Source organism: Paroedura picta, unplaced genomic scaffold (genome assembly GCF_049243985.1).
Source record: "Paroedura picta isolate Pp20150507F unplaced genomic scaffold, Ppicta_v3.0 Ppicta_v3_sca21, whole genome shotgun sequence".
Taxonomy (NCBI): domain Eukaryota; kingdom Metazoa; phylum Chordata; class Lepidosauria; order Squamata; family Gekkonidae; genus Paroedura; species Paroedura picta.
Genome location: NW_027518618.1, coordinates 2504316 through 2525348, shown reverse-complemented (window position 1 = coordinate 2525348; position 21033 = coordinate 2504316). Strand labels below are relative to the sequence as shown.

The following is a 21033-nucleotide window of genomic DNA, read 5'->3' as shown; positions in this document are numbered from 1 at the left end:
GGTCAGAAATGGGCCTGTGAGGCAGAAGGGGTCTGGTTCCATCACAGACCCAAAAAATAAAATCTCGATCAGAGCAGAATACTTGGCCAGTGACTACACTAAAGCCACACAATGGGAGTCACAACTGACTGAGGATTTGAGCCTGCCTCTGGTGTCCTAGCGCAGGGGTAGTCAACCTATGGTCCTCCAGATGTTCATGGACTACAATTCCCCTGAGCCCCTGCCAGCGAACACTGGCAGGGGCTCATGGGAATTGTAGTCCACGGACATCTGGAGGACCACAGGTTGACTACCCCTGCTCTAGACCAGCACATTGCTTCAATCCTCGTTGGGGAGGGTGGGGTCTCAGGCCAGCCATTATTCCCCCCTCCCAGCCCCTACCCACAAACCTATCTGTTCTATGGGGGTAACATTACTTTTGCCTAGTTGCAGTCGAGGTAACCCCAAGAGGAGAGGCAGAAACCCCCCCTCCCCATTCAATGCAGACCAGGGAAGGTGCTGAGCAAAACAGGCGGGCAACCAAAACACAGAAGGCCCCAGGCAGGAGGAGAGTGGTTCTTACAGAGTTTTTATTCTGGCTGCGGCAGAGTTTCTACAAAACAGAGTGGGCGTTGGAAGCAGGCAGGCAGCTGGTAGAATTCAAGGCAAAACCCCCAGCTGCGTTTGGCAGGGAAATCCACGGGGATCCTCTTGTGGGCGACGATGAGACATTCCCCCGGTCGGTCCCGTTTGTGTTCATTAGAATATGCAAAGAAGGCACACGTCCTTTTGTTTTTAAGCTCCAGACAGAGGCTGCTGTCTGTGGCCCTGATTTCGTTCCCCTTTAGCCAGAAAAGCACAGGCCATTCTTAGCCGGGTGACATCTTGCGGGAATCGGATCAAGGTTCAAAGTCAACCCAAATCCTATTTCAGAACGAACCCTCCCTAGTATATTACCCTCCCTTGCAGGCAGAGACCAAATCTGGCGTTCGGCTTCTAGCGTTTGTTACGGCCGCCCACCCCGCAAATGGGTATCTGAAAAGGGTCAACCTCCCTACGTCTTTGACTTCAATGTTTCCGGATTCATCACAGCTTTCTGGAAAGCAGGTACTGAAGATGTCATGCAGGAACCCCAGACCCATAACTTCTGGGTTTCAAATCCGGGACTGAGAATCTAGTGGGGTAAAGTGCAGCCGCAGTACGACGGTCGGCCCACGGAGGGTGACAAAGCCACGTTTGCAAGGAAGAACGGTACAGATGTGCCGGCCAAATTCTCCGAGCGCCCCACAACATCTAGCAAAATTCATGCTGGGAGGGGGGGGAGGCGTCTGCTTGGCACACAACCTGAATTCAGTTGGCAAAATGTGCAAAATGGATTGGAATCAACGGGTTTTGAATGCTGACTGGTAAAAGGAAGCAAACCTTTTTTTTAACAATGGCTCCTGGGTAAGATTTCAGTCTCTTTGAGAAAGCATACGCCTCTATCCCTAGCATTGATTTAAATCATTCCTGGCAGACTCTCCCAGCTCCGAGACGACTTATTTTAATTTTTTCTTTAGTATTACATCCATGCAGCACGTCGAGACTTTGTCCTCCAGAGTTTTGTTTTTAGACGGGAGAGATTTCCTCCACTGAAGTGAAGGAGGGTTGTTTTCTTTGGGTGTGAAGGCTCCTTGGCCTTTCACGGGGGGGGGGGGGGACCCCAATCTTTGAAAGCCTGTGAGCACCTGTGGGATTCTGGCACAAAATGGCTGCCCCAGGAAGCAGAAGCAGACACAAAATGGCTGCCTTGGCATTCCTTCAGCCACACAGTGAAGATCCCTGTGCTGTGGCGACGGATGCAATGCTTTCCAAAATCTGCACAGCCAGTCTAATTATCAGTGGCCAATCAGAAGCCAATACTTGGCGGGCACCGCAGCGCTGGGGACCCCTGGCCTACTAGCTAGTACCAGATGAAATCAAAAGAGCAGCCATTGTGCATCCTCGTGGTGGAGAAGGCATCAAAGTACAATCCATGTCGACCCACTCCCCAAAACACAACAGAGGTGCTGTGACTTCTCTCGGGCACAGGGCAACGTCAGCAATTCCCCCCACCCCAAAGAAAGACCCCCATTTGGTCGAAAGGGCATCGACTCCACATGGAAGCCGCTTTGAGAGATACTCAAGCGGAGCCCCCATTGAGGAAGTGCAAAACTGAGTGGGTGGCGTAGGTTGTAATCAAGTCTCTCTATTTTTCTCTTCTGCTGGCTATTAAAAAATGCAAAACAATACAATAGGAAAAGGGTGTTTTTGCTTTAGAAAAAAAAGGGATAGGGAGAAAAGCAAAAAAAAACCCCCAAACAAAGACAAAGGAAGAAAGGGGAAAGGGGTTCCGTATTGCTTCCTAGGAGAACTGGAACTCAAACCCAGCGTGCAGGGGTCTTAAATATTCCAGACAGGCTCAAGGAGGTCCAGGGAAGGTGCCTTCTCCTAGTTCTTATGAATACATGGTGAGCTGCAGCCACTGCAAGAAGAAAACAAATTTGTCAAGTTTCTAGTCCTCACTGTTCTTTTTTTTTTTTTAAGCTATTCAACATTACTCTTTTTTATGAGCTTCTTTTGCTCCAACAAGAATGAGATGGGAGAGCGAAAGAAGAAGAGTTGATTTTATACCCCACTTTTCACTACCTGGAGTTTCAAAGTGGCTTCCAATCCCCTTCCCTTCCTGGTCCCCACAACGGACATTCTGTGAGGTAAGTGGGGCTGAGAGAGCTCTGACAGGACTGCTCGAACAGAACAGCTCTGACAGGACTGTGCCTGGCCCAAGGTCACCCATCTGGCTGCATGGGGAGGAGTGGGGAATCAAACCCGGCTTGCCAGATTAGTAGCCACCGCTGTTAGCCATTACACCAAACTGGCTCTCAAGAAGGCCAAGGAGAAGAATCATCTGAGATCTCTTTCCCCTGTTCACCATCTCCTGAGGATTCCTTCAGCACCTGCATGGCCCATTTCCTTCCAAGTCCTGACGAAAGGCTGAATTTTTGTTTCCTCAGCCAAGCGCGGCCAGATGGCCTCCTAGGTCCTCCCTCCACCTCCACTTGCTTCTTCTTCTGCTTCCTGAAGCCCCTTCCCCTTGGAAATCCCAATCCTCTCTCCCCTTTCTCTTTGGATTCTTCTGCAGTATCCCCCAAACCTGACAGAAACAAGAAGCCGAGATTCCCCCTCTCACCTCCTTCAAGGTCACTCGGATCTGTCCGCTACCATCCCTGTCCAGAGATTTGAAGGCACCTGAAAACAGAGAGAAGAACGCAGAGAACTCAAACTCCTGATTCGGTCGCACAAGGCTGACATTTATCCTGAGCTGTCGTAAACGGCCTCGAAAGTCAGAGGTTTAGTGCTTCTGAATGTGGAGGTTCAGCAGCCGCTGACAGACGTCTCCTCCATGAATCTATGCAATCCCCTTTTCAACTGTTTATTCCTGCGGCCATCACATCCTAGGGCAGCAAATTCCCCATTTTCATCACTCTCTCAGTGTAAAGTAGTATCTCCTTGCCTCTGTCCTGAACCTACTGCCCATCAGCTTCCTTGGACGCTCTCGAGTTTTCGCATTTTGGGAGAGGGTGAAAAGGTTCTCTGCCCCATGCCTAATTGAATCGACCTTTACCATGCAACAGGGGATCTCCAGCTTCCCCCTGGAACCTGGCAAGCCCCCCGGAGCAGACAGCCGATGGGACCCCCAGCACTTACGGAACATGGCATCCAGGCGCACCAGGCAGCTGATGAAGTTGTCGAAGTCCATGTTCCCATTCTCGTCCGAATACCTGCGCACGATCATGCTGTACAGCTGCTCGTTGAGTCGGAAACCTGTGCAAACCAAGGAGGGCGCGAGAGGAGAAGTGAGTCTTCGGAGCACAGGCAGCCACCCTTTGAGAACAGCCCACTAAAGGCCAAAGCTCCTTTCCACATCCCTTGGACACCCCTCGAGGAAGAAACACACCAGTCATGGTGGTGATCCACCGGCTGCGCACTCCACCCAAAGGGCCATCTTGCCTCAGCTCCGGCCACAGCGACAACCCCAAAAGTGTGAATCCCAACAGACACACTGCCACACAACCGTACACAATCTTCAAGAACTATTTATGTATTTATTTATATTTCTATACCGCCCATTTCTTTGCAGCTCTGGGTGGTTTACACAGAGCATTACGCAGAACTAGGCCCATTCTACCACCCATGGTGGAGCTGTCAAAAGGCAAAACAATTCTGGAGGGAAATTCATGAGGAAATTTCAAAAGTTTGGGGCAAAAAGATCAAGTTTAGACCAGGATCCTCTTTATTGGGTATTTTAATGAATCCACTGAAGAAAGATGTAGGGGGAAAATCTGGATATTTTTCTGCTGCAGCAAGAATTATATGGCCTGAAAAATGTAGATTGGAAAAAATGCCTACAATTTACGAATGACAGTATAAAGCAGGGGTAGTCAAACTGCGGCCCTCCAGATGTCCATGGACTACAATTCCCAGGAGCCCCCTGCCAGCGAATGCGTTGACCGGTCCCTGGTGATAAAAAGGTTGGGGACCACAGCTCTGGAAGGCCAGCATTAGGGCAGAGAGGCTGAGGCCTTCCCCTCATGTTGTCTCCTGGCTCTGGGATTCAGAGGTTGACTGCCTCTGAACATGGAGGTTCCCCTCAGCCACCATGGCTAGTAGTTATCAGACTTATATGCTATGAATCCGTCTAATCTGCTCTACAAGCTGTTGATTCCTGCGGTCATCCCAATATCCTCTGGTTGCAAATCCCACATGTAAATTTCATGTGTCCCTCACTGTGTAAAGCAGTCTTTCCTTGTCCCTGTCCTGACCCTACTGCCCACCAGCTTCACCGGATGCCCTGGAGTTCTAGCCTTTTGGAAGAGGAAGGAAAAAGTTCTCCTGGTCAACTATCTCCACCCCAGGCATAATTTTATAAACCTCTCTCCCATCCTGTCTTTGTCGTCACTTCTCTAAACTGAAAAGTTCCAGATTCTTCAGCCGCCTTTCCTCCCAACCCCGATTATCCAGCTAGCCCTCCTCTGGACTTTTCCCAGCCCTGAGATGTCTTTTCTAAGATACAGAGGCCAGAACTGCACCTTGTGTTCCAAATTAGGCTGGACAAAGAGCATCCAAGCTCCGCTATCAGATATCTCGATAGAGTTTGGTTTTGAGGGGGAGAAGCTACAAGGTTATTGGACAAAAATTCGCTGTTCAAAAGGGTATATACCTCCTGGGGACCCTATTTGGGTGGAAAGGCGCCATACAAATGTTTCAAATCAAATTTTAAAGGCCATGGCCTGCCTACAGAGAACCCTCTCTCAAGTAGGGTTGGGTGCTTTGGCGTCCGAAGTGCCCAACCCTACTCTCAACTCTCATGAGCCTCCCCTCCCCGTTTCTTCACCTGCTGCTTGAAAGGCTCCCGGGAGTTCGCTGCTGCCGATAGTCCCAGACCGGTCTGTATCGTACTGTTTGTAGATGCACTGAGGAGGGAGAGAAAAAGACAAGGCGGAGAAGTTAAGATTAGGAGCTTCCTGATGATTCTCAGATTTTCTCCTCCATTGTCCTGCTTGGCTCTACAGGAGACTTCCTGTTTTCTGAGTGCACTTCCTCCCTGCTTGCCTCCAGAACAGTTGCTGAACGGAAGAATGACTGAAAATGATAGGCAGCTAGATAGTTAGGTCGCTATCTCTCTACACCCAGCTGGATACAGGGATTACAAGCCAGGCGGGAGCAGGACACGTGTGCACAAGAGCCCTCTCAGGCCAGCCCACATCTCCCCTGCCCCAATACATTCTCACCACAATCCCATTGGAGCAAGGCCAGGGTGACAGCCAGCCCCCACCAGCTCCCTTACCTGCCACTTCTTAACGTTGCCCCAGAGGTACTTGAATTCATCAAAGCCCAGTTTGCCGGTGGTGTCACTCTACACCAGATGCGGTTAAGGGAAAAAGAGGTGGAGAAAGCCATGTGTGCCCACATGCACCCCCACCCCCACCCCCACACCCCTCGCCTCTGCCCGGATGCATGGTGCGAGGGTGTCCAAGGCACGTGGCAGACCCAAATTGGTCAGGGGGCCAGCAAAACACAACAATGCTTGGAGACAGAGGGGCTGTCGGAGCCAGGGTCTTGGGAGGCCCTCCTACGACATGTTGCTAAATTCAGGGAAAGGCAGCAAAGAGACAAGAAACCAACTCTTGTTATCATCATTTCTTTCTGTCTGGGAACCGCATTTTTAAATTTAAAAGCAAGACGGAACTGGGAACGGCGTTTGGCGAGAGGATACATCCATTACAGCCACCATGCTACGACAGGTGTCAATCCCAAAACCGTCAGTCTTCAAGTCGGGATCTAGAAAGGCGAGAATTCAGTGAGATAAAAACGGGCAGAAAGTGGGTTCACCTGCCCCAGAAAACAAACTCCGCTCCGCTCCCCGAGAAACACCACTTACGCCTGGTCACCACTTTGTTGAGGATGTTCATCAGCTCCGAGGCGCTCACTTCCATGTCCTGGGGGCAACACAAGAGAGGCACGTAGGCCGCACTGCCCAGTCAGAGCGGAGGCCTGGCCCCGGCTGCGGAGGAACGTTTGCGAGGCCCCCCCACAGCTCCGGTTCCCCAATCCTTCCCCCCCTTCCACCCACGCCCTCCTCGCTCAGCCCCAGGAGGCTAGTCCTCAGCGTTTAAGGGATGGCCCACCGGGGAACGTGCCCCAGACTCACGTCTCCTGCCAGCTGGGTGAAGAGCCTCCGGAACTGGCGCACCTCGTCGCTCTCGTTTGCTTCGATGTTGGAGAAGTGGCTACGAGGAGGCTGGAAAGACGAGCAAAGTGAGCTCACAAAGAGCTTGGGGGGAAGGTTCATGTACAAATAAGCCACTGCTGCCCTGCACAAGTCATCGGCCAAAGGCTGCTTCGACCATCCTTTGACGACGGATGAACTGAGCTGTGGCTCATGGAACTCTACACCAGGGGTGGGCCAACTGTGGCCCTCCCGATGCCCGTGGACTACAGTTCCCATGAGCCCCTGCCAGCTGCAGGGTGTCAGAATCCCCTGATTACTACCATGATTTAATGCGTCTTAGCCTCTGTGTTGCCGTTTCCTTGTCTGATTCCTAGCCCTGAACTGTCTGCTTGCATTCTGTAGTGCAGGGGTAGTCAAACTGCGGCCCTCCAGATGTCCATGGACTACAATTCCCAGGAGCCCCTGCCAGCATTCGCTGGCAGGGACTCCTGGGAATTGTAGTCCATGGACATCTGGAGGGCCGCAGTTTGACTACCCCTGCTGTAGTGTAACAAGACTTGTTATCATTGTAAGTAGCAACACTGGATGGCACAAGGTCAATGCTGAATATATTATCATGGACGCCTTCCCTGCACATGAAAGCCTGTTTTGTATAATTGTGTGAGAACAGAGTTGCGCGGGAAAGTCGGGATGAAGAACTGCGTTTTTGGGTTGGCAGGTTAGTTTCGGCTTTGAATCGTCCTGGATAGCATTGCTTTGAAATAAACGCTTGCTTTTATTAAGAAGCTGTTGTTTTCAAGTCTGTCTTCCTGACACAGGGGCTCATGGGGATTGTAGTCCGTGGACATCTGGAGGGCCACGGTTTGCCCACCCCTGCTCTACACCACGGGTCCCCAACACAGTGCCCGGCAGGGCCAGGGTGGCCTCCAGCCCCAGGTGTTTTTTCAAAAGTGGGTGAGGCCAGGTGGGACTCCTGTCCAACAAAGGTTCTAAGTGGCCACTGCAGATTTGATGGGCTGTGCAGATTTTTAAAAACATTACTTTGGCAGGTGCCGCCACTGCTGCACAAAGATATTCAGAGTGCGACTGAAAGGAAGCCATTTTGCAGCTGGCTCCGCCTCCTGTGACAACCATTTTGGAGCTGCAAGCACCAGAATTCCAAAGGTGCCCTCCATCTCAAAGACACGGGGGATTCCTGCCCTGCCCAGTGATTCTCCCGTTGCTGCTGCTGCTGGCCTGGGATGCAAAGGGGATTGTGGGACCTCAAGGAGAAACCCTTCCTCTATTCTGGAACGGAATAAAGACTTACCGGCGGTTCTGGGTTATACTGAGCCGCTGCTTCGCTGCAAACAGACAGAAAGGGAAAAAAGGTTCTTCAAATGAAACTTCACTCAAGCGACTCACCAAACAGATGGCCTGCCACCGAGACACGGCCCCTTTCCACGCCTCTCCAGCGTCTCGGGCAGAAGTCTCTTCCCCACTCCCTTCGCGCCCTGCTAAGCTTCATGCCCACAACTGAATCACACTCCAAAGACCAAAAAGCACAGAACACGGTGCAGGGCGGCCCCAAACTAGCAGCTCCAAGTTGAGGTCTCAATCCAGCCATAAGTCCTCCTCAAGAGGCCTTATGGCTGGATTTCCGTGCTCCATATCTGCAACACCAGCCCGCCTCACAAGGTCGTTGTCAAACTGGTCAAACATACGTAAAACGCCTTGAATACGGCATCGAAAGGCTAAGAAGAGAAGAAGAGCTGGATTTTTTTTTACTTCTGGAGGGAGTCTCCAAGCGGCATACAATCGCCTTCCCTTACTCTCCAAACAACAGACAGACACCCTGTGAGGCTGAGAGAGCTCCGGGAGATGTGGGACTGACCCAAGGTCACCCAGCTTGCTGCAAGGGGGAGAAGTGGGGACTGAAACACAGTTCTCCAAATTAGAAGAAGAAGAGTTGGTTCTTATATGCCGCTTTGCTCTACCCGAAGGAGTCTCAGAGTGGTTTCCAATCACCTTCCCTTTCCTCTCCCCACAACAGACACCCTGTGAGGGAGGGAGGGAGGCTGAGAGAGCCCTGAGATTGCTCAAGAAGAAGAAGAGTTGGTTCTTAGATGCTGCTTTTCTTTACCCAAAGGAGGCTCAAAGTAGCTTACTGTTGCCTTTCCATTCCTCTCCCCACAACAGACAACTAGTGAGGGAGGGGAGGCTGAGAGAGCCCTGAGATTCCTGCTCAATCAGAACAGTTTTATCAGTGCCAGGGTCACCCAGCTGGCTGCATGTGGGGGAGGAGCGGGGAATCAAACTCAGCTTGCCAGATTAGAAGTCTGCACTCTTAACCACTACACCAGGGGTAGTCAAACGGCGGCCCTCCAGATGTCCATGGACTACAATTCCCATGAGCCCCTGCCAGCATTCGCTGGCAGGGGCTCATGGGAATTGTAGTCCATGGACATCTGGAGGGCCTCAGTTTGACTTACCCCTGCACTACACCAAGCTGGCTCCAAGCACTATTAATCATGTCCTCATGAGCAGGAGATGCCTTCAGCTTCCAAGCAGGAGATAATTGGGGGAGCTGACAGCCAGTGTGGGTTTGGGGTTAAGAGCAGCGGCCTCTAATCCAGAGAACCGGGTTCAGTTCCCCATTTCTCCTCTTCTCCATGCAACCAGCTGGGTGACCTTGGGCCAGTCACAGTTCTCTCAAGACTCTCTCAGTCCCCCCTCCCTCACAGGGCGTCTGTTGTGGGGAAAGAAAGGCGACTGTAAACTGCTTTGAGTTTCCTTCAGGTACAGTAAAACAGGGTACAAAAAAACAGCTTTTAAGGAGGATTCTGCAAGAAATTAAATCTTATTTTGCAAACACACACCCTGCCTTTCATCTGCTCTAATTAAGACCTCTAATTAATTGGGAGGGGGGGCCAAGAAGGAGGTCAGAATCCCCCTCCCAAATCCCTCCCCCAGCATTTTAAGGTGCCCAAAAGCAGCAAGGCCGGATTCTAGATTACCCACAAGTTCTGCCAGAGGTGGGCAGAAGGAGGCCCCATTTGACAGGTGTTGCCCAAAGAGACACACCGGCCTGACACCCAAACCTCTCGTCCACGGCCCCCAACAGAATCCCTTAATGAACGTGTGTGTCGACGGAGGGAATTCCAGCTCTCATTTGGGTATAAAAACCAGACTTCAGCGAGGACTGGGCAGTGGACGCCACCCGTCTCAGTGGATTATCTGGGCTTCCCAAACCAGTCCAAAATAAGGCAGAGAGTTTCGGTCCTGCCCACCCCCCCCAGGTCCTCCCTGCGAGGAGGGCAGGGCTGAGCCCTCAAAAGAAAACCCGTCCTGTCCGGGGTGGAGGCCTGGGGCATTCCTGAACGCTCTCTCACTCTCTCCCTGGGCTCAGACAGAGCCAGAAAGGCAGCCCTGAATGGGCCGAGGCCCCTCCTGCAAACCACAAGGACAATACGCTTCCAGGATCGGCCGTCAGCCCCACCCCAACGGCCGGGCACAGAACAAGTGATGCGAAGCAGGTGCTCTGCAAACTTTTATTACACTTGTGTTTTTCTGAGCGTAACGGTAGGGACCAAGAGACCTGGCAGAAATAAGCTTTCCAGGGAGTGGGTGGGGGCCACTGTAGGGCAAGGCTTGTTTGCCCTCATTCAAATGAAAGGGTTTGCCACCAGAAAATGAGGAAAGGTAAGTGCGAGGATTGCCAGTCTCCAGGTGAGGAATGGAGCTCTCCCAGAATTACAACAGAATTCCAGACAATACATCTTAGATCCCTGGAAGAAATGGCTTCTTTCAAGGGAGGACAGAGTTTCTTCCCCTTTCTAAACTGTGCCCTCTCTTGGCCCCACCCTGAAATTTCCAGGTATTTCCCAGGCAGAACTTGGCATTCTTAATATATGGGCTTTCGTAGTCGGTCCCGTCAATGCTTCCTTCTTTCTAAGAGGACTGAGCCAGGAAATGTTCCACTGGGTCCCAGCTCCTGAGGCAGCCATTTTGCAATATGGCTCCACCTCTTAGTGTCGTGGTTAAGAGCAGCAGCTTCTAATCTGACAAGCCGAGTTTGATTTCCTGCTCCTCCACATGCTGCCGGCTGGGTGATCTTGGGCCAGTCCCAGTCCTTTTAGAGCTCTGCTCCCAGAGCAGTCCTGTTGAGTTCTCTCAGCCCTACCTACCTCACAGGCTATCTATGGTGGGGAGAAGAAGTGAAGGTGACTGTAAGGACTTCTTTGGGTACAGAAAAGCAGGGTATAAAAACCAACTTTCCTTCTGCTTCTTCTTCTCTCGTGGCAGCCATTTTGAATTTGTCTCCGCCTCTTGTGGCAGCCATTTTGGGACGACACCACCACCCCCCTCTCAAAATTGCAACTGCGCCCACAGGCTCAAAAAGGTTGGGGACCACTGACTTAGCACTTATATATAGCTACATGCTCGAAGCTATTATTGTATTGTAATCTTTACAACAGCCCTATAAGGTAGGCTGGTATTCTGTTCATGAACCCAACTTTTCTTTCATTGCAGTATTCAAGATGATCTACAGGCTTTCACATCATGACTGGCACCCTCTACCCCATTCTAGTTACTAAGCAATACTTGATTTACAGAACCCAGAAGCTTAATTCCCAAGAACTTCTGTTTGGGAGTTAATTTGCATTTAAACGTTTTTTTAAACTGCCTTTGGTTCATTTCGTCTCTCCAAAGAAGTTACAGGAGCTGTAACCTGGACAGGAAAGCTGTAATTCTGGACTGTCCATTTTGATGGGGTTCAGTGGCATTTATTTAGAAAGGCAGGTAAATCCAGAAAGTCTTTTCTTTGGTCTTTGCCTGCCATAGGCACTGGCCCCCTGCCTTGTTCCTGCTGACTTGCCATGTGTCACCCCAAGACTAGACTACTGTAACATGCTCAGTATAGGACTACCTTGAAGACAGTTCCGGAGCTTCGAGCGTTTCAAAACCCAGCAACTTATTAATTACTGCAGGGGATAGACCTTAATATGCATATTATGCCTGAGTTACAAACTAGTTAACTTGTTAGCTTCCAGCAAGACTTCAGTCCTCTCTGATTTGGTTTTCTCACTATAGATTCTTCCGGCAGCCTAGCCACAGGGATATAGGGGCAGGAGGGGTCTTCCTTATTCTTTCCCATTTCCAGGGGCTGGCTGCCAGCACTGAAAACAACTCCTGAGCTCAGCCTCAGACAGAAACTTGTGGTTTTCTCAAACAAGTTCTAATATACTTCTTATAGCTACCGAGCTTTCATCTCTGGAACCCCCAGAGGGGCAGATCACGGGTATCTCAGATTAAAAGGTACATGAGACAGAGCCTTTTTGGTGGCAACCCCACAATTATAGAACAATTTCTCCAGAGAGGTGTTTTGGGACCCCTCACTTGTGATCTTTAGGAGGCAGCTAGAGATGGTTTTATTTAAGACCTCAGAACAAAATTGCAAATTTAAATTTGGGGTTTTATGTCTTTTTTTTTCATGTATTCTAATTTATGCCTTTCCTTTGTATCCTAAACCATCTCGAGCTGCATGAACAGGAGAGGCAACTGAAAAAAAATGTTTAAAATGTAACTAAACAGATAAACAAATCAGGGTCTCCAACCTTCTTGAGCCTGTGGGGGCCTCAGGGTGGTGGGTGCAATTTCAAAATGGCCCCCACAAGTGGCAGAACCAACCCCCCACCCAACACACACACACGCACAGAGTGCCTAGGACAAGTGGCCCAATTTATTTAGAATACGCTGGGAAAGAACAAGAGAAATAAAACCAGCACTGTGGTTATTTGAATCCATACAGTCAATTGGATCTCTTAATGGCCAACCGGGCTGGAGCCCCATTTTGCTCCGCCCATTTCTTTAAAAACTTAGCAGGTGCCACGTTGGGGAACACTGACACAAAACAAAAAAACCATCTACCAAGGGTAGTCAACCTGTGGTCCTCCAGATGTTCATGGACTACAATTCCCATGAGCCCCTGCCAGCGAATGCTGGCAGGGGCTCATGGGAATTGTAGTCCATGAACATCTGTAGGACCACAGGTTGACTACCCCTAGTCTAGACCACCCCAGCTCCCGTAGTGGCACGCAGGGAAGCACAGCCTTGCAAGCAAGTGCTCCTGGCCTGCACGTCAAGAAAAGACCCTGCGCCTTCTCTTTCATTGGGGTACAAAGCTCCTCCGGCCATCGCTGCAGACTCACCTGATAGCGCTGATGACTCCTCCCAGGATCCCGAGAGCGCTGCTGCCTCCTCCTCCGCCTCCTCCTCCTCCTCCCCTCCCGCCGCCGCCTCCCCCGCCGCCTCCGCTGAGAAATCCTCCAATCACATTGCCGATGTTGATGTTTCCGCCGCCGCCGCCACCCCCACCGCCGCCGCCTCCGAGGAAGTTCTTGACCAGGAACATTTCCCGCAGTTGTCGAGAAGAAGAGGGGCTAGCGCAGAAGGCCTGGAAGAGAGGAAGACAGGCGCCCGTCAGGAGGCATTTTAAAACAGATACGGCCAAAGAAATTGGCGCAAGCTGGCTATTCTTCAGGAACGGTCCTGGGTCAACGTCCGAAGGCTGCCCTGCTAGTCCCCAGTCAAAAGGTTGGATTAATTTGTGAGGGTTTTCGTGGCTGGAGCCAATTGACTGTTGTGGGTCTTCCAGGATGCGTGGCTGGCATCTTCAGAGGCGGGACACAGGCAAGACGGGAAGTTACAATTACACACATTGGCAGGGAAAGATTCCCATCTTGCCGTGACCTACCTCTTAAGATGCAGCCACAGTTCCTGGCAAAAACTACCAGACCAGTTTGGCCCCACAACCCGGGAAACACACAACAGTGAGTTAGGATTGGAATCCAGAAACACCTTTGAGATCCACAAGAGTTTCAGGGCTTCCTGAATGTTTACAGCCTGAACCTTTTGCTGGTTTCTTAAGTTGCTACTGGACTCACAAGAACACAAGAGAAGCCATGTTGGATCAGGCCAGGGGCCCATCCAGTCCAACGCTGTATGTCACACAGTGTCCCAAACACAGGGGCTATCTGGAGATCCACTAGTGGGACCAGAACTACAGAGGCTCTCTTGCGATTGCCCCCCAAGTACCCAGAATATAGATCATCCCTGGCCCACAATGTATACTCTTGATCAGGGGTAGTCAAACTGCGGCCCTCCAGATGTCCATGGACTACAATTCCCAGGAGCCCCTGCCAGCGAACGCTAGCAGGGGCTTCTGGGAATTGTAGTCCATGGACATCTGGAGGGCCGCAGTTTGACTACCCCTGCTCTAGATCTTGTGGCTCTTAGAAATTGATCGATCTCCTTCTCATACGTTTCTCCCATCCCCTCTTGAAGATGTCTATGCTTGTAGCCGCCAACACTTTGTTCAGGTGTCACAATTCAACATGGCTAAACACCTGAACCTACATCTACAGTGAAGATGAATTTTAAAATTATCAAAGTGCTAGCGTTGTTTTTAGCAAGTAATGTTTTTAAAAGCAAATCAGGTTTCAGTCTGAGTCCAGAAGCACCTTTAAGAGTTTAATTTCAAAATCTTCTACCCAGAATTTAACTCTGTCGGCCTTCCAGGTGCCCCTGGATTTAAACTTTCTTCTGTTGCTTCAGACCCACCTGAATCAGGTTTCACTTGTCTCTGGTTTTTATGGATTAACAAATTACCAGAGAGCCAGTGTGGTGTTTGGTTAAGAGCAGGGGTAGTCAAACTGCGGCCCTCCAGATGTCCATGGACTAGAATTCCAGCGAATGCTGGCAGGGGCTTCTGGGAATTGTAGTCCATGGACATCTGGAGGGCCGCAGTTTGACTACCCCTGGTTAAGAGGGTCAGATTCTAATCTGGAGCACTGGGTTCAATTCCCCACTCGTCTTCCACATGCAGCCAGCTTTGTGATCTTGGGACAGTCAGTTCTCTCAGAGCTATTCTCACAGAACTGTTCTTCCAGGGCTCTCTCAGCCCCACCAACCTCACAGTTGGGGGAGTTTGGTCTGTTTAGCCTGGAGAGGAGATGACTGAGAGGGAATCTGAGAACCATCTTCAATTGCCATAAGGTGCCATATGGAGGATGGAGCACAATTGTTCTTTCTTGCCCCAGAGGGACGGACCAGAACAAATGGAATGAAATTAATTCAAAAGAAATTCCATCTAAACATCTGGAAGAAGTTCCTGACAGTTAGAGCGATTTCTCAGTGGAACAGGCTTCCTCGGGAGGTGGTGGGTTCTCCACCTTTGGAGATTTTTAAACAGAGGCTGGAGAGCCATCTGACGGAGAGGCTGATTCTGTGAAGGCTCAAGGGGGTGGCAGGTGACAGTAGATGAGCAATTGGGATGTGAGTGTCCTGCATAGTGCAGGGGGTTGGACTAGATGACCCAGGAGGTCCCTTCCAACTATATTATTCTATGATTCTATTATTCTAGTTGCTGTGTTGTGGGGAGAGGATGGGAAGGTGATTGTAAGCCACTTTGAGAACCCTTCGGATAGTAAAAAGTACAATACACCAGCTCTCTCTACTTCTCTTCTTCTCACCAAGTTAATCTCATTCTCCTGCTGACTCTTCCATCCAAGGAAACCCGATTTGCTTGTCACAGGAGTACATATTTATAGGAAAATATCAGTCTTCTCTTTTTCCAAGCCTGTTCTATCATAATAACATAATATTATCTAGATGACGTGAGTAAACAGGAGATAATACGGCCTACGGCCATATACAAATAAATATCTATCACTCTGTTCCAAAAATAAGAGCTAAGCAAGGTAAGTGCAAATAACAGCAGGTGTTTATATTTGAGCTATCTGATGAAACGAGACCAGACCAGTCTCAACGCCGAACCACCATTTAAAAAGCAGTTAATCTACTTTTTCTGTACCCGTTCCAACTAACCGTCCAAGATAAAAGGCACGGGAAGCAAACAGAGTTCACAGACAGTTGAAAAGTGCTGAACTCCTGGTTAGTTTGCAAACTCAGCAGGAAAAGCCAAGCTATCTAATCGCTGCCACCAAAGCACCAGCGGAAAAGCATCTACGGAAAACCGGCCAAGGGAAGCTGTGGGAGCATCCACAGCCTCAGGAATTGACGGGAAATCCTAGTCGAAACAAACAAAACTGATTTTTAGAAATGTTTTGCAAAGGGGACGCCAAGATGGTCGTACTTGGTTTGTTCGAGCCGCTTCCCTCACCTCACAGAATGGAGGGTCAAACGTCCCCGGCATGTTGGAACAGCAGCATTTCGGGGAATCATGTCTGTTAAAAGTTGATGCTGGCTCAAAACAACAGCTAGGTAACCCAGGTTTTGTTTGTAATGCTCAAGGAGCAAACGTGTAGCTAGTTAAAAGTTTACTTTCCTGTAGCACTAATAAAATTATGTTTCAAAAAACACCCAACCAGAGTTATAAGCAAGCAGAATTAGAACCCAGCACATCCCTGCAGAGTAGCTAGAGCTGGGTCCCCAATCTTTTTGCTCCAGTGGGCACCCTTGAAATTCTGGCAGTGTGGTGGGCGCAGTGACAAAATGGCTGCCCTAAGGGGCGGAGCCAGCCACAAAATGGCCACCGCAGCTTACCCACAGGCACTGGGTTGGGGATCCCTATACTAGAGGGTACAGGGTACAGCCATTCAGCAGGTGAGGAACTCACGTACTCTGAGACGTCCAAACAGAGCGGTGTCCGAATGGTTCAGCGGTCAACCTTCTGGCAACAGGCACCAAAGTACCCAATCAAAAATAATTCACACTTAAATAAAAAAGTGGGAGCAGAGTCTCACATTGACTAATCCTCCATGTTTTGTGCTTCCACGTAATCCAAGATTCCTCCAAACAAATAGTTCTACCTTGGAATCTAGTTTGGGATCTGGGGGCGGGGGGAGTGAACACCATGGACTTGGAGCACCTGCTCAAATTACTGCAGGGAAACTCAATTCACTCGTAACAGCAAACTCCGTCCATCACGATGTGTGCAGAAAAACCCGTTTAACGACACACACACACAAAGGAACAGCCGGAATTAAAAGAGATCAGCTGACTGAACTGTCTAAAAATAAAGTCCCTCTTTGCCCTGGGGCCGGTCCCTCTCGGCTGTGCTTGCTGGATCGAAATGGCTGCCTTTGCAGAATAAACACCGAGAAAAGAAACCAGGACCGAGAGGAAGATTCTCTTCCTCTCACCTGGATTTGCAAAAAAAAGGAGGAAGGATGTTATAAAGGCCAAGCAGAAGTCACAAAACTCTGTTGGTAGATCTGACAAGTGAGGAGCCTGCTAGGAATTGGTGTGGGCCAATCTGGAGAGCAAATTCTTCCCGAAAGACAGAAGATGACACATGTTAGGAGGAGCACTGTAATGTGCCAGCCTAAAATCGAAGGGCTCCGGTTGAAATTTCAGAAATATTAATTTTGAGAAACCTTGAAGAAACAGCCCAAGAGGACGAAACAAGGAGTTTAAATCCGGACACGCGTTCCCCCCCCCCCCAAGCTTTTTACTATGTCCTAACTTCAAGCAATTAATGTGATTTACAACTCTCTGACCTTAACGGTTTACAACGCAAGGCTGTCCAACCCAAAACAGAGATCCGGATTCGGTACCTAATCAAGCTGATGGATGATATATGGAAATAGGCCTTTGTCTGTATGCTAACACAACTATTTCGATGTGCAGCAGTATTAGGCACCTTCCGGTGCGTTCTATAAATTACGACACTATTTTAAGACGCTATTTTAAGTAAAGGCTGCATGATTTCCATACTGAGTCGTATCAAAGACTGTTTATATTCTGGATGTTTACTACACTGCAGCCCACATTTCTTTGGCAACTGAGGAACTGGGGTGGGACAGTTTGGAAGCTCCATGCCCTTCCGCCAAATCCATCCCCCTCCCCCCAGGATCCTACATATTTCTCTCCCCTTTAACTGGCTCTTGGAGATTCACCGAATATGTCCTGGGCCGGGTTCCAGCAGGCTGGTGGACCCTGGCCCGAGAGAGGTTGGCCTGGCCTCAACGAGACCGGGGCCTTGTCAGAACTCATGGTGTTCCGGGAAACCCTGGGATTTCTTGACGACCCTGGAAAGGTTTCCCAAAGGGGTGAGAATTAATTTATTTTTATATACAGACATTTTAATAATGTAATCTGTTAAACATTTATCAGGTTACATGACCGTATCTGGCCATGTTGACCCCCTCCCCATGGCCAATGATGGGCCTGTAGGAAGAAGGAAGGGGAGGGGTCCCAGATGGGCATATGCACAGCTCTGCTTCCCAACCCAACTCTGCACAATCTGCCACTTCTGGGGTCCCTCAGTGGTGAAAAAGTTGAGAAAGGCCATTTTAGATCGGTTAAGTGATTATGTGTTTTGTTGCATGTTGGTCTTGAGCTGTTGTCCACTGACCCGAGACGGCTATGCCTAGAGGGGCGGTCTTATAAATTGAATTAAGTCAATAGATGGTGGTACATATTTTTAAAACGTTACTTTGGCAGCAGCTGCCACCGTGCCACGATCTGCACCATGTGACCGAGGCAAACCTGTGACAATCCTGTGGTGGATGGCTTGGCTTCCTGTGGCCACTACGGTTGTGTGCTTCGGTGGCCAAAGTGGCCGTTCCATTTTGCTGCTACGCCCACCATGCCCCATAAGAATCCCAAATGTGCTTGTAGGCTCAAGGAGGCTGGGGACCCCTGGACTAGGGCTGGGAGACCCAGGTTCGAATCTCCACATGCCACGGAAGCCTTGGGCCAGTCCCAGCCTCTCAACCTAACCCACTTGACAGGGTTGTTTTGTTTAAATTTATTATATTATTATATTTGATAACTGCACACTCTCAGCCAGCTGAGAGGGTAAAATTGAGAGGAGGAGGAGGAGGAGGAGAAGAAGACATTGTTATATTTATGATTGTTGTGAGCAACTCAGAGTCTCCAGGGAAGGGCAGCGTACAAACGGAGAAATAAATTGAAAAAGAAAAAAGAAAGAGCTGGGGTTTGTTCCCCACTTTTTATGGCCTGAAGGAGTCTCAAAGGGGTGTACAATGGCCTTCCCTTCCTCTTTCCACAACAGGCACCCTGTGAGGGAGGTGAAGCTGAGAGAGCTCTGGGAGAACTGTGCCTGGCCCAGGGTCACCCAAATGGCTGAATGGGGAATCAAACCCAGCTCTCCAGATTAAAAGCCACTGCTCTTAACCCCCACGAGCCTGTTTTGCGCACTGGAAATCTGAATTCCTTCCTCTTCTCCAAGGCGCCAGTTTTAGCCCTGGAATAGTCGTATCTTCTGCCCTGATTCTTAAAGAAAAAAAATTGGGGGGGGGGGGGGGGAGAATGTTTCAGACAGGAAAACAGCTAGAAGTTCAATCTGATGAGAAAATCCCATGTCAAACATTGGGGGTGGGGGAAAGAAACTGTTCTATAGGCTGCAATAACCAATTTTCCAGAACCAATTTGCTGCAGAACCAAACCAGATGAATTGCATCCGGTCGTAAGGTTCCCATCCTACAGGCACAGCCTGGAGATATCCTGAATCTGTAACTAAACAACAAATCATTTTCACCGGGAGGAAACTGATGTTTTGGTGGGTGATTTTGTGGGCATTATAAACCCTCCCCTTCCCCAGGCCTCCAGGAATCTCCCAGCCTGGAGTTGGCCACCCTATCCCCAAGGATCTCTGGGAATTGTAGTTCTCTAGTGGCCAAAAGCAACGAGGGAGCCGTGAATGGCCAGATTGACGGTATTCAAAAGTCTTTGGAATAAAAGAAGTGAGGTAACTAAGAGTGTAACCTTCAGGGAGAAATACACACTGGAGTAGGGATGCACCCAGGGACCTAGAGATCAGATGAGGGTCCCAAAATACCCCCAGACTGCAGACATAATAAATCGCCCCCCGATCTCCAAAGGTTGGCCACAGGGTGCCCCTGGAGTTCCAGCCCAAAGAGGAAGTAAAGGCACGCAAATATCCCTCCCAAGATAAAACGGATACGACAGTGTGGCCTAGTGGTTATGCAGGGGTAGTCATACTGCGGCCCTCCAGATGTCCATGGACTACAATTCCCATGAGCCCCTGCCAGCTGGCAGGGGCTCATGGGAATTGTAGTCCATGGACATCTGGAGGGCCGCAGTTTGACTACTCCTGGGTGACAGCATCCAACCAGGCTCTGGGAGTCCTGAATTCGAATCCCTGCATGCTGGGGGACTTTGGGCCAGTCGCAAATTTTTAGCTTGGCCTACCTCACAGGGAGAGGAGAGGTTGACCCGGCTTGGGTCCCTGCTGGAATGAAAGGCAGGATGGAGATTAAGTAAATGAATATTGAATCCTATGCAGTAGCCAGATCCCTTATTTATTGGTATCTCCCCCCCCCCTCGAAAAAAAAAATTAAAACTCTTGAAAAGTCCAGAAAGAGAAGTGTTTCCTAGGGCAGGCGATTAAATCTAGAGAAAAGTCATCTAGAAATCGCAGCCAAGTGGAAGAGGCAGGGAGAGAAAAGCGGGCTCCGGAGACACAGAAAGGCTGAAGTTGGAAACAAGCAAAAGATTCCAGGAAGTGGGGGGGGGGGTGAGGGAAACCCTTCAGGGGCAAAGCAGAAGGCAGCGGATCCCGAGGGATCGAGTCGGGGGAAATTTCCAGAAAGGAAATGGAAATCCTTGCGGGGGGGGAGGAATCGCTTGAGAAAAGGGCTGGAAATGACGTGCCTGGAAGGATTCCCCGAGGGCACATAATGGCGGAAAGGATCTAATAGCCAGAAGAAGGGATCCTGGCGGCCTCAACTGGATCCCCGGGCCACTTAAAGCGGACTTCGAAAGGTGCGGGGAAGGATTGCAGCAGAAGAGGCCCAACGGAGGAAGCGGATCTTGGCTAAAGAAGGGCAGATCTCCTCTCCGGAACGGGATCCCCAGGGGATCAGCTACAAGGAAAGGGATCTGGGCGGGGGGATCCAGGCGGGAGAGAGGAAGATCCCGGCTTCCCTCTTCGGGTTCCTTCCCGGCTTACCTCCTCGCAGGCGCCGTTGGGCTCGTAGATCTCGCTGCGGGCGGATCTCCGGCGGAGCCTCTGCGGGATCTACCACGCCCGAGAGCGAGTCACTGCGGCGGGGCCGCCCGGGCCTTCCCTCCGGGTCCTAGCGCCGCTCTCTCCATTACTCTCGCTCCCAGGGCTGGCCGCGGCAGGCAGCAGTTCAGCAGGTGAAGCTTCCAGATGAATGGCTGGCTGCCGTTTCCAGGCGTTGCAAGGAAGCATATTTCCCAAATTAAAAGCAGCCACTCCACCTCCTTCCTTCCTTCCATCCTTCCTTTCCATGTCTACTGTGTTTCATATAAGGGTACTTCTTGGCTGCCCCACAAATCAAAACTCC

The 21033-nt window shown here is 50.2% G+C and overlaps 1 protein-coding gene across 1 annotated transcript; it reads right to left on the bottom strand.

Annotated features, from left to right (window-relative positions):
* Positions 1 to 552: 552 nt before the first annotated feature.
* Positions 553 to 20828, bottom strand: CAPNS1 (calpain small subunit 1). The gene is made up of 11 exons (XM_077318454.1): positions 20673 to 20828; positions 12922 to 13166; positions 8040 to 8073; positions 6710 to 6799; positions 6440 to 6497; positions 6275 to 6339; positions 5846 to 5914; positions 5393 to 5471; positions 3706 to 3822; positions 3188 to 3246; positions 553 to 2482 (listed from the first exon to the last, which is right to left on the bottom strand). The coding sequence occupies exons 2-11, from the start codon at positions 13122 to 13124 to the stop codon at positions 2456 to 2458; spliced, it is 801 nt and encodes a 266-aa protein (XP_077174569.1). The 5' UTR covers positions 13125 to 13166; positions 20673 to 20828; the 3' UTR covers positions 553 to 2455.
* Positions 20829 to 21033: the final 205 nt, after the last annotated feature.